Here is a 12,986-nt window from a genome sequence, read left to right as displayed (position 1 = left end):
TGTTCCCTCTTTAGTGTTCAGGGCTCCCTACCCTCCCTAAGGCCTGGAGATAAGAGTAGTAGGGATTAGAAAATGTTTGAATGAGGAATGAGGAACGAGGAATGGGGCAGAGTAGGAAAAGACCTTTTTTTTTTTTTAATGGATCATTCCCCCAAACCCAACACCTGTCTAATAGTTAGGGCTCCCAGGGCTAGCAAGGCACTTGCATCTAAGATGGTGTGCCCTGGCCCTCTGGGGTACCTTATTTGCTCTGTATACACTGATCACATGCATGTTATATTATGCTGGTGGGTGCTGTCTTCCAAAGAGGAGGAAATGTGGTCAGATAATAGGAAATGCTATTTCTGAAAGTACTTCCAGATTGGGAGTCAGTGGCCACGTTGGCTCCTCCTCACCCATTGTCTTGCTCCTGACTTCTTTTTCCTCTAATTCTTCCGGGGCAGGCCTCTCTGGTGTGTTTGCCTCTCCTCCTGATCCTTTTAGATCTGAGGAAATATCCCCCCTTCCGTGGCCCTAGAGCAGGACAGTTTTTTATCTGCTCATCTGGTTTCCAGGTCCTTCCAGTTAATGGGGAGGGAACTTGGCTAACAGAAGCTTTGGCAGGGAAAAGGAAGAGATCTGATCCCCTCTGAGTTTTAGGGACTCCAGTCTTCTTCCCTCGAGTGTTCATCACATTTGTGAGGCCAGAGAAAGGAGTCAGAGTTGGTTGGAATTAGTACTTAACAGTGGTGTGATCTGGGCAAGTAATAAACCCCATTCCCCAACCTCTTAGGTGTCTTAAGGCACATCCTCCAAGCCTAGACTGAGCCCTTCCACAAGGAATCCCTGGTCCCCCACCAAGTGGCTCTCTTCCCTAGTTTGCTTTTAAATTCTGGCTTTGCCACTTTCTAATTCTGTGACATCAGACAAAACTGGTAACTTTTTGAAGCCTCACCTGTAAAATGGAATTAATAATAGGCCCTACTTGGGGTTATGAGGATTAAATGAAATAATAGAGAAAGCACGTTGCACAGTTCCTGGCACATAGTAAATGTTAGCTGGATGGTTCGGATTCTGAGGGATAATCATCGTTAAGGGAGAGAGGTCGGAGTCGGGACAGGAGAACTAGGCTTTGGTTCTGATCTTCCTCTGGCCGACCACATTGGGCACTCTCTTCTATCTGCCAGGCGCTGTGTGAAGTACAGGGGATGGAGGGGCAAATAAGACGTTTTCCCAGGGGAGACAAGCGAAAACATGTTGATTCACTGCAGCCCAGTGAGTGCTGTGTGGAGGTGTGTTCAGGAGGCCACTGGAGCATAGAGGAAGAGTGCTTGGCCCTGGGGTGAGGTGCCAGAGAAGGTTCCTGGAGGAGATGCCCTGTTAGCTGGATTTTAAAAAAATTAAGGTGAAATTCACATAATAGGAAATAAACCATTTTAAAGTGAACAGTGGCATTTAGTACATTCACAGTGCTATGCAACAACCACCTCTGTCTAGTCCCCAAACATTTGCACCATCCCGAAACAAAACCCATACCCATTACGCAGTTGTCCCCATTTCCCCTTACCCCAGCCCCTGCAACCACCAATTTGCATCCTGTCTCTATGGATGTACCTATTCTGGATATTTCATACAAATGAAATGATAGAATGCGTGACATTTTGAATCTGGTTTCCTTCGTTTAACATAATGTTTTCCAGGTTAATCCACATCGTAGCATGTAGCATGTATTAGTACTGCATTCCATTTTATAGCTGAATATTATTCCCTTGTGTGGATAGACTTTACCTGGTTAAAGGATGAGTTAGGCCAACAGGAAGGGTCTTAGGAGGGCACTGCTGGTGGAGGCTGAGCGTGAGCAAGAAGGCACACAGGGTGTTTGGTAGTCCTGTACCTTGAAGTATGAAGTGGGGATTTGGCCTCAGTTTCTCTGTCTATAAAACAAAGTTAATCATCCCTTTCCTGCTTGTCCTATGGGGTTGGTAGAGTTGGAGGTATCAGGGGAGAACAGAGGCTAGGGTATTATTGCCTCTTCTCAGGGTCTGGGCTGGGGATGGGACTTTTAAAACGTGCTCTTTCCTCCTCTTTCCTGGGCAGCTCACTCCTGTATGCATCAACCCTCATCCTTGTGGGGAGCCATCTCCCTGTTCACTTGGCATCAGCTTCCCCTCTCTCTGAATTGACCTGAAATTTTCCCTTTTCCCTTCCACAGGTGGGTAACCCTGTGCATGATGAGATTTTGGCAGCAGAGGTGAAGGAAAGTCCTGGGACTAAGTCCTACTCACATTCTACCCTACGGCGGCCCTCCCCTTCTTTATCCTGTCTCGTGGTGATGTGGCTTGGGCAGCCCTCTCTTACCTTCTCTGTTGTGGTCTGGATAGAACTGTGGTGGGCCAGGGAGAATTTTTGCATTCCTTGTCTCTACCCTGGTTGGTACAGAGTAGGAGGCAGAGGCCCTTCATGGTGGGGCCCTTTGGAAATGAGGTTTTGCTGTGCTTTGTCGGATGCTCCTGGCAAGATTGGTAATTACAGACATAACAGCTGGGAACTGGTTTGAGAGAAGCAGGCTTGGAATCAGCAGACCTGAGGATATCCTGGTAATCAGGGTGGGGCAGGGAGAGGGGAGAGTGGGACGAAGCTGGGTGCTGGGTAGGGTGGCAGGCTCGGGGCCTCCTTCCCCTGCCACTCCACACACAGCTGGGCTTAGAGCCTAGAGGAGAGTGGGAGGTGATTGGAACCCAGGTCTGCTTTACTGTAAGTGAGGAAGGAGGAAGGAGAGGAGGAAAGGTGGGGGATCCAAGGGCCTCTGAAGAAAGAAGCAGAGAGGAGGAAGAGGCATTTTGGTTGCTCTCTCAGGCAGTACCTGGATGTGGTCTAATTTAGAACAGGGCCAACCCTGCACCTAGGGGTGGTTCCATCTTATTTTGGGGTGTTTCTCCTTACAGTGAGGTTATGGGAGCAGGAAGTGGAGAGGATTGGCTGTGGACCAACTGAAGAAGAAAAGGTGGGAACTAACATTTTTATAAGCATCTATTGTGTGCCAGAATCTATAATATTCTGCATACATTATTTTGCTGAAAACTCTTAACGTTCTGAAGTAGGCACTATTATTCCCATTTTATAGATAAGGAAACTCAGGTTTGGAAAAGGGGAGCGACTCACCTGAGATTACATAGCTCGTAAAAGGCTGTGCCAGGTCTGACTTCAGTGCTCTTCCTTTTCCCAAAGTCTCTTCACCTTCCCCTACTGTCATTCCAGTTCGGTCTGATTGCTCATTATTGCCTTTAATCCTGCACTTGAGTAATTCCCCTGTTTTCTGAAAAGCAAACATGAGTCCAGTGTCAGCCTGAGGAGTAGAGAAGCCTACCCTTGAGGGTGGGAGTCAGAGAACGATCTCATCTCCAGGAGGAGCACCTTGGTGTCATAAGCCTGGGGCGGGACCAGCATGTGGGCAGAAACCTCTCCTGGGGTGGGTCTCTTTCTCCTTGCTGGGCCATGATTTTGGATGGGGGTTGGGGGAAGGGAGTGACTGTAGGCTCTGGCCACCATGCCCGTGGGGTCTTGTTTGTGAATGGGAGGAGCCTGGTCCTTATTGTCTATAGGGTTTTCTCACAGCCCCTAACAATGTCCTTCAGACTCCTGTTTTCACCAGAGTGTTCTTGGCTCCCTCAGCCTGGTCAGAGAGAGAGGGTGTGTTTGTTTGTGGTCTAGGGAGGGGGTTCTGGTTTTTTTTTTTTTTTTTTTTGAGACAGAGTTTCACTCGTTGCCTAGGCTGGAGTGCAATGGTGTGATCTCGGCTCACTACAACCTCCGCCTCCCTGGTTCAAGTGATTCTCCTGCCTCAGCCTCCCGAGTAGCTGGGATTACAGGCATGCACCACCATGCCTGGCTAATTTTGCATTTTTTGGAGAGGTGGGGTTTCACCATGTTGGTCAGGCTGGTCTGGAACTCCTGACGTCAGGTGATCTACCTGCCTCGGCCTCCCTAAGTGCTGGGATTATAGGCGTGAGCCACCACACCTGGCCCAGGGGGTCTGGTTTTTTTAGGGTAAGTAGGGTTTAGATAGGAACAGGTGCTGAGCCCGAGGTGTGAATGCAGTCACTTAAAAAACAACAGACTGTGAACAAAAACACGCATTTTGTCACCTGCTTTACTTCAGGAATGGAGGTGGCAGATATAAGGGATGGGGGAGTTGAGAATTTTCAGCGAAGAGTGAGAATCTCAGGTAGGGGGGTGGTCACGATGGTGGAGGCCGGCTGGTACTTGGGCCCTTCAGCTGGCTCTGGTTTTCTAGATAAGAACTGGCCAAGTTGCCAGATCCAAGGCCTTGGGCTGAGGCAGCAGGAGGTTTTCAGGATGGGGATACCCAGCCCTGCCACCCTCATCCCCAGTCACACTGCATCTCACACCCTGAGGCCCACTCTACCACTTTCCTACAATCCAGCCTTTGCTGACAGTGCCTCCATATGCTCTTCCCCAACACTCCATCCTCACCGCTCAACTCACAGCAAGCCCGAGGTTGGCTAACTTCCCCTTCCCAACTAGCTGCTTTTCACATCTTTGCACCCCAGGGCAGGGGCTGGGTGAGCAGGCTTTGAAGGTCTTTTGGGGCCAGGGACAGTTGGGGCCTACCTCGAGCAGCAGGCTATGAAGAGGGAGGCATTTGTTTTTGGAGTGCACAGGAAGCTGGCTTATGGGTCAGCACAGCTCACTCACCTCCCATTGTCCACCCTCTCCCTGAAGACACCTCAAGCTGCCTGCTTTCCTTCTTGGTTCTTCCACAGCTCACCTGGTGGGCAGGTAGGGGCCAGTTCTCTGCCTAGGCCAAGGGAGGAAGCAGCTCAAAGCCCGGTGGTGGAAACTGTGGGGCCTGCCCGTTGGTAAAAACTAAACGGAGAATCCAGAAGCCCTGGTTACCTTCCCACCAGCTTAGTGTCCCGTCTTCCCACCGGCCCCCACCTGGGACAGATGCCAGGGGGATTACTCACCTTTTCTCCTGCAGCCTTTCCACCCCGAGTGTTCTCTTCAAGACGGACTAGGAATGGGTCTGGGGAAGGCTAGGGAATGGGGTGCTATGGGACATGAATGTGCACACGTGTGTGCTTTTGTGTGCTGTATTGGGGGGCAGGTACCTTCTGGGAGCTGGGATGGGGGTGGGGGTGCCAGAGAGACAGCAGAGCAGGTCTCTACAGAACCTGCCTAGCCAGGGTGGGTGGAGCTGGGTGGGGCAGGCAGGAGTGATTCCAGGTTTCAGCGGGGGAACAGAGTGTGGGTGTATGGGTGTGTGGGTGGGTATTTCAGTGTGTCTGTGGATTTAGAGGTCCCCAGCCTCACCCCCGGCCTTAGACTGAGGGAAATTAAGGAAGTAGGTGGAGAGAGGCTTGGCTCGCTTCCTCAACTGCTTTTGAAGTAGAATGCAAGCTCAGGTATCCTGGCCAGGAGCCCAGTCTGTGGGCCCTTCCCCTGCAGTGCACTCTGCACTGGGGTCTGCTGGTGAGAAGCTGCTCTGGAAGCCTAGATGCCTGGATGACACAAGCACAGCCAGGATCCCACCCCTCCTCTGCCACTCAGCCCAGTGAGGAGAAGGATCCTGCCCCCACCCTGGGGCTATGAGGATGGTGAGCTCATGTCTGGGGCTGTCCTGGGAGAATGCCTGGTTAACAGGGCGGGGGTGGGGCACCTGGTGCCAGCTCCTGGGCTCCCTGCTCTGCCCTTCCCACCCCTCAGCCCACCAAGATCCAGCTTGTCACCCAAGGACGGCCTTTTTCAGGGTTTAGGAATGAGGGTTGGGGCAAAATCTCCATCCCATTTTTGGTCCAGGTCCGGAGCTGGTCCTTGCCCACTCTGTACCTTAGTCTTTTTGGTGGTAGCAAAAGCCCAACCTCTCTGGATGGGTGGCTTGCCCACAGCCCAAGGCTGGATGGGGATGAAGGAACATCAAGGTTCTTAGTCGTGGTAGATGGATGGGTGCAGGAACAACCCCTTTTGGGGATAGAGGCTCTTTGGTTCTGGCTGTCTTAGCTGAGGCCTGTCTAGTCTCTGTCTCTTTGTCCCTGGTGAGAAGAGGAGGCAGGATGGAGTCAGCAAATCCTCTCCTGTTGTGGCCCTCTTGCAGTTGTGGCTACTCAAGGAACCAGCGTCCAGAGCAGTCTCATGGAGAAACCTGGTCTCACTCCAAGAGGAGCACTCCTCAAAGTCAGTGTTAGTACGATTTTCCAACAATCAGAGGAGGCCAGAAATGGGCTGCCGTAGAAGTAGTAGCCATGGGCTAGTAACCTTCTCTCTCTGGGTCCCACTTTTTTATTTGTAAAATTTGAGGTTGTCCCTCTAAGGCCCCTTTCAGCTTGGTGCTGGCAACTGCTGAGAAGAGGGTTGTTCAGCCAGCTGTGTCCTCCTGAAGGGGAAAGGGAAAGGGAAAGGGAAAGGGGAACGGGTGTCAGGGGAATGATGTGGGCATAGTCAGAGGTTCAGGTACCTTCCTCTCATCTGTGGAAGCTGTGTTGGATGTCTGCATTTTCCCACACCCATCAACTTCAGCCCCCCACCAGGGCCTGACAGCACTGCCTGGGTTGAGCACATCTGTGAAACTCAGGGGAGGTATGTGACAAGGAGGAAAACCAAGCAAGGCTCTGAAGTGCGACAGCCGTGTCTCAAGTCTCTGCTCTGCCTTGGTGAGGTGCTCTGACTGCACAGAGAGCTAGCTCCTGGGATCCTGAGCTGGGAGGTTGGACCCTGGGCTTAGTTCTTGCCACCTCCATGGCTGAAGGTGGGCTTCCAGCACTTTGAATGGAACTTATATTGATATCCTTGGACCTTGGCACTATGGTTGGTGATGATTAGGGAGCCAGGCAGCTAGGGGGTGCCCACATGTATACCCCTGCCCACGGGCTGCAGTGGGAAAGGGGTGCAGGGCATATGCAGGAAGACCCAGGCTCCTGTGTAGGAATCAGAGACCTTTAGTGGGCAGAGGCCCACAGACAACTCTTCAGGCAGGTTCTGAAGCAGTAATCACACCCATTTCCCTGTATTCAGGCAGAACCACCCTTCCCTAGTCCCTGACTATGGAGAGGAAAATGGTCCTATCAGAGATCTCTGCTCCTGTCTGAGGAGAACTTGAGGCTTCTTGTCCTCTTTCCTATCGTCTTCCCGTCTGGCTGGAAGTCTTTTAAAAATCAAACCCAAGCACCCTCCGCAGCTGCTTCCAGCCCTGTCCTCAGTGGAGATGAGGAACACTAGGTGCCCTTTTTAGGTGCATGTTTGTGCTCTGTCCCTGCCCCCGTTTTCTTCCATGGCCTAGTCACCCTGGTTTCCACAGCTCTTTCTCCCAACCCCATCTTCATCTATGCTCTGTCTCATTACCTCACCCCAGGCCTAAAGTAGCTGGGACTGGGCTGTGGGGTGGGCCCGGGCTAGAGCAGTGGCAGGAGGTGGCGTCTGCAGCTGCCTGCGTCTGGTCATCGGTCCCCAGCACGCGCCGCACATGGGGGTGCTGGCGTTTGTGTTCAACACCTTGCACACTTGAGCCGCCTCCTTTGAGTGGGAAATGGGAAAGGGTTGGTCCGCCCTGGTCTGTGTTTTGGCCAACACCCACCCCCCTTACACACACACACACACACACACACACACACTACTCTAGGGCCTTGCTCCCTCTGCCTGTTGCCAGGTTCTGAGTGTATTTTTTCCAGAGGCCTCCAATTGTTTCCTGAAGAAACCTGATCCCAGAGCTCAGACAAAAGCTGGGGCCGCCAGAGGAGAAACCCCGTTCTCTCCTCCTCTGTCCCTATTGCCCCCACCTCCATAACCTCCCTCCCTTTGGATGCTGGGTATGGGTTCCAGGACCCGGCTGCCATCACCTAGGCAACAGGGGGCTTTTGTTGCCATGGTGATCAATGTGGGAGAAGCTGGGCAGCCGGGACAAAAGCCCCCACATTCCCCCCCCGCCAAGCTCCCCCCAATCCCCTTGGGATGATACTGAGACACATTCCATTAATTTTATTTCTGAAAGGCCTTTGGAGGGGAGAAGGGTCTCCTTTTTGTAACAGGCTCTCTCTTCTCTCCCTCTCTCCTCCCTGGCCTCATTTTAACCCCAGATAATCCATGGTTGGTTTGAGCAGGGGACTAAGTGTGTGTGTTTGTGTCTTGGGAAGTGGGGGGCAAGGTGAAAGGCAGTGGGGCACATTCCTTTTCTACAGCCTCCCCCTTCCCCAGACTAGGGCAGCTCCCTGTCCTGCACCAAGTCCGGACTCCCCTCCCTGTCTCGTCATCCCTCTTGACGTTTCCACTTGTTGATCTCATCCAGTGATCCCCTCCCCCCATCTCTTCCCTGGGAATGCTGCCCACCCGGGAGACCCTCCAAACCCCTGATCCTTGAGACTGATTAAATAAGGGGAACTTCTGCCCTTCTCTTTACTCCCCTCTCCTCCCTCCTCCCAGGCCCCCCAGCAGCAGTGCTTGGATTAGTTCCCTGGGGTACTTGAAGACACAGCAGGCAAGGGTCTCAGAAGTCGGATTCATTTTTGGCACCTGTGTTTGGTAGGGAGGAGAGAAGTGTGTTTTGGTGCTTTTTGGGCACTCTGACTTGGGTTGGCAGGCCAGGGGAGCAGGATTCATGTTGAGTCTTTAGTAAGTAGCAGGGGAGGAAGATAGGGAGCACTAGGCTGGGCAGCTCAGAACAAAAGAGGACTGGCACCCTTGTCTGGTTTGAAATTTATCTGTAGGGGAAATGCAATGGCATCAGTTTACCTCCTGGGTGTGTTTGAAGTGGTGGTTCTGGTTGGTGTGTCTGTGTGTGTGTGAGACTTCTTTATTTAGTTGTACGAACAGCAGGGTTTATTTATACCACCTCTTTCCCTAGTCTCAGAGGAAGTGTCTGTGGATTGGAGTATGAGTGATCCTGGAGCTAAAACTTGTTAATTGCTTAACTAATTACTAGCTGAACCATTTATAAAAGTACTTCTTTCACCCTCATGATCCTTACAGCTACCCCATGAAAAGGCATCATTATCTTCCCGATTTTACTAATGAGCTTACCAGGCTACAAGCACAGAGGTGTTAAGTAACTTGCACATGGTCACACAGCTAGTCAGTGGAAGAGTTAGGTTTTGAACTCAGATCTTTGAGTGCACATCCCTGGCTCTTCTGGCTGTTGGCTTTGGCAGATGGTGGGTATACAGGAGGATGAGGAGATGGACAGCCTGGGATCTAGTGTGTGTGTCTAGACTCTAGTCCATGGCAGTTGTTTACTTCTCCACCCGCTTCTCTACCCCCATGTCACTCTGTGACCCACTTGTTGTCTTTGAGCCTCCTGGCAAATTTCAGTTTTTATGAAGAAGACTAGAAAGAATAGGCTGGAACCACAAGAGAAATGCAGGTGAGATGTCTAAACTATAAGGAGGAGTAGGCCAGTAAAATGGGTCCTCAGGAGAGTGGGTAGATGAGCCCAACATATATTTTTCAGGTAGGGAGATAAATAAGGGTTGTTTTTGCTGCAAAGGTTTTTGGAAAGGCTTATGGTTGGGTTAAGGTATTATGTCCCTGTCCTCTAAGTGTGTCCTTATCACGCATGTGCTTTCACATGGGGATACTGACAAATATAACTAATCCTATGGAGGATTGCCTCCATTGAACTCTGTTAAGAGGATGAATGAATAGATTTCACATGCTTTCACCTCCCTACAGTCATTATAGTTTCCCTGAGAGCCAGAGAGGCGTACAGTCATGGATGTTTTGGTCAACGATGGACCACATATATGATGGTGGTCCCATAAAATTATACTATTGTATTTTTACTGTACTTTTTCTATGTTTAGATACACAAGTACTTACCCTTGTGTTACAGTTGGCTACAGTGTTCAGTACAGTAACATGCTGTACAGGTTTGTAGCCTGGGAGCAATAGGCTATACCATAAGGCCTATGTGTGTCGTAGGCTATACCATAAGGCCTATGTGTGTCATAGGTTATACCGTCAAGGTTTGTGTAGGTACATTCTATGATGTTCCCAGGATGCAGCTGCCTAATGACACTTTTCTCAGAAAGTATCCCTGTGGTTAAGCGAAGCATGACTATGTTCATTTACTAGGTTGTATCAGTTCCTTGCTCTGCGCCCATGGGAGGGGAGATGGATATAAATATGTATCAATCATATTGCTTATTCTCAAATTACTGATGGTTTAGAGTAGTTGGAGTAAAGGTAACTATACAAAACAAATCCATTTTAGGTTTTTTTTTTGTTTTGTTTTGAGACAGAGTCTCGTTCTGTTGCCCAGGCTGCAGTGTAGTGGCATGATCTCGGCTCACTGCAACCTCTGCCTCCCAGGTTCAAGCAGTTCTCTGCCTCAGCCTCCCAAGTAGCTGGGATTACAGGCGCCTGCCACCACGCCTAGCTAATTTTTATATTTTTAGTAGAGACGGGGTTTCATCATCTTGGCCAGGCTGGTCTTGAACTCCTGACCTCGTGATCCACCCGCCTCGGCCTCCTAAAGTGCTGGGATTACAGGCGTGAGCCACCGCACCCGGCCCCATTTTAGTTTTTAACATAATCAGCCTCTCAGCAGCATTTGACCTGGTTGGCTTAATTCCCACCTCAAAACGCTGTTAAATTTCTGGCTGCCTTGAGACCCCACTCTTCTGGCTCCCCTCCTCCTCTGGCCTTCTCATCCCCTTTGCCTGCTCCTTTTCCTCTGGACATGTGTACATATCGGGGTCCTTTATGTCCGTGGAAGAGTTAGGTTTTGAACTCAGAGCCATCTGGGTTCCATCTATCCCCATAGCTTTTCACACCCTCAGTACCTCCAGCTCAGACTCTCCTCCAAGTCTGGCTCTTCTGACACCCGGGTGCCTACTGTCTCATGGCCACTAACTTAGCAGGCTAGAAGCTGAACTAATTATCTTCCCTCACAAGGCTGCTTCCTCCCCAGTCTTCCCTACCCTACTGATGGCGCTACCATCTGCTCCCTTGCTCAGGCCGGGGATTCTTGACACTCCCTTCCCGCTCATTAGGTCCTGTTGATTTGACCACCAACGTTAAGTCTCAAACATGACTGTTACTCACTCTATTGTGTCTCTACCCTTAGCAAGCCTGTACTACTGCAGTTGCCTCCTTACTGATCTCCCTGTTTCTATTTTTCCCTTTTTTCAATCCATATCTGCATGGCTAAAATCCTTCAAAGTTTTCCTGTGGCCTTAGAATAAAATAAAGCTCAAGCTCTTCACCTGGTGCCTGGCTGTCTCTGCAGTGCCACCTTCTACCACCCACTCTCTTCCTCAACTCTGGCTCCACTGGCCTTTGTTGGTTCTTTAAATACAACAAGCTCTTTCCTGCCTTTGGCCTTCACACATGTGATTCCTCTGCTCCCTGGGCATTTTCCTGCACTCTTTGCTTGGTTAATTCCTGTTTCTTCTTCAGGCCTCTGCTGAGGTGTCATTTTCTCAGACTTTGTAGAACTGCTAAGTTTAAAGTAGCCCTTACTCCATGTGGTGTCTCTCATAGTTTGCTGTTCCGCCCTTCCATCATGCCTGCAATCGGTCATTTATACTTGTCTGCTTACTTGTTTGGTGTGCCTCTTCCCTGCTAGACTGTAAACTCAGGGTCTGTTATACCACTTTACACCCAGCAGAATACATGGTTCATAGAAGGTGCTCAAACAAGATTTGATGCGTCAATGACTGAAGATAGGAAGTAAGCGCTCAGTGGATGGTGATGGCTGTTAGGGGAGTCAGGGTCAGCGGGGAAGATAACATTGGGTGCTAGATAGAGTAGGTGGGGGCTCCTATGAGGGGGTGGGGCTGGGCTCTGAAGAATGAGCAAGATTTGGGTGGGGGTTAGAGAGAGGAGAGGTCATTCCCTCTGCAGAATCAGAAGGTGAAGTATGGTTGAAAGATAAGCCTGTAAGTAGGCAGATAAACTTGTGCCTTGCCTGTTTCAGAACTTTAGGCAAGTAGAAACTTGTCTTCTCCTCCCATCCCCTACCATATTATCCATAGTTTCCACCCCTCACCCTCACCTGGGGCTGTGCATATGTGTGGCAGCCTCAAGGAAGCTGCCAACCTGATCTTACCAGTAACACTGGGTGTGTTTGAAGTAAATGCTAGGGAGATGGTACGAAGGGAAGCAGCCCGCTGTGGGCACACTCAGAAAGTATGAGTGAGGGGAGGAGGTGTAGCATGGGGAGGAGAGGCCTGGGGTAGCCCCTGGACAGAAGCCCGCTCCTTTCTGCTCTCTGAGGTGTCCACTGGTTCAGCCTGTTGGCCTGGCCAGAACCTGCCCTCTTCACGCCTCGGTTTTCCTGGCTGAGAATAGGGAAGCAATGCCCTGCTCCTCCCTTCCAGAGGGCTTGGGGTTGGGTCATTCTGGATGAGCCTTCCTGCCCTGGGAGCCTTTGCTCGCCATCTTCCCCCATGCCTGAGTCCTTGGCACAGCCTGGCAGGGCTCTTTCTAGAGAAGGGTAGGAGGAACTGGGCCCAGTGGACAGCAGGAACCTGGGTGGAGATATTCTCAGGCTATGGCTGGGCTCATTTGAGCCTCCTGTGGCTGTTGTGTGCGGATGGTCTTCCTCTGCCCTGACCCCACAGGGAGCTCCAGCCGCCTCTAACCAGCTTCTTCCTCTCACCAGGAGCGTCGCTGGATTTTCTCTGAGACAAGCCCACCCGTCCAGCAAAATAGAGTCCCTCAGGGTGACAGTTGACTTCCTGAAGGTGCCTCTTGGCCTAAAGAAGCCGGTGCTGAAGGAGGTGGCTGTGGGGCCCCCCAAGAGGCCCCAGCCTGCGGCCCTGGAGCGCTACAAGGCGCGGCGTTCAGACGCCATGGACACTGAGTCCCAGTACTCGGGCTATTCCTACAAGTCGGGCCACTCCCGCAGCTCCCGCAAGCACAGGTGGGCAGGCATGCAGGGTGACATGCGTGGTGGAGGGAGGGTTGGGGGCTGTTAAGAGGTGGGCACGTGCAGGGGTGGTGGGGTAGGGTGGCTGCTGAGAAGACCCTGGTCCACCACTGGACTTCCTGTGCCT

At 51.3% G+C, this 12,986-nt stretch overlaps 1 protein-coding gene across 5 annotated transcripts in view; it reads left to right on the top strand.

Moving 5' to 3' along the window:
- VANGL2 (VANGL planar cell polarity protein 2) overlaps window positions 1-12,986 on the top strand; it is a 28,116-nt gene that overhangs the window by 2,462 nt on the left and 12,668 nt on the right. For 3 of the 5 annotated variants that reach the window (XM_024239509.2, XM_054527001.1, XM_063727124.1), the window contains exon 2: window positions 12,593-12,853. In XM_024239509.2, the coding sequence (XP_024095277.1) occupies window positions 12,783-12,853 (71 nt within the window). In that variant the 5' untranslated portion in view covers window positions 12,593-12,782. Of the gene's footprint in view, window positions 1-2,797; window positions 2,984-5,508; window positions 5,598-12,592; window positions 12,854-12,986 lie in introns of those variants that run through there. The other 2 variants (XM_063727117.1, XM_054526990.1) reach the window with 2 other exon arrangements.

Source organism: Pongo abelii, chromosome 1, assembly GCF_028885655.2.
Source record: "Pongo abelii isolate AG06213 chromosome 1, NHGRI_mPonAbe1-v2.0_pri, whole genome shotgun sequence".
Taxonomy (NCBI): Eukaryota; Metazoa; Chordata; class Mammalia; order Primates; family Hominidae; genus Pongo; species Pongo abelii.
The sequence above is the reverse complement of the archived record's forward strand: the minus strand, read 5'-3'. Positions and strand labels throughout refer to the sequence as shown.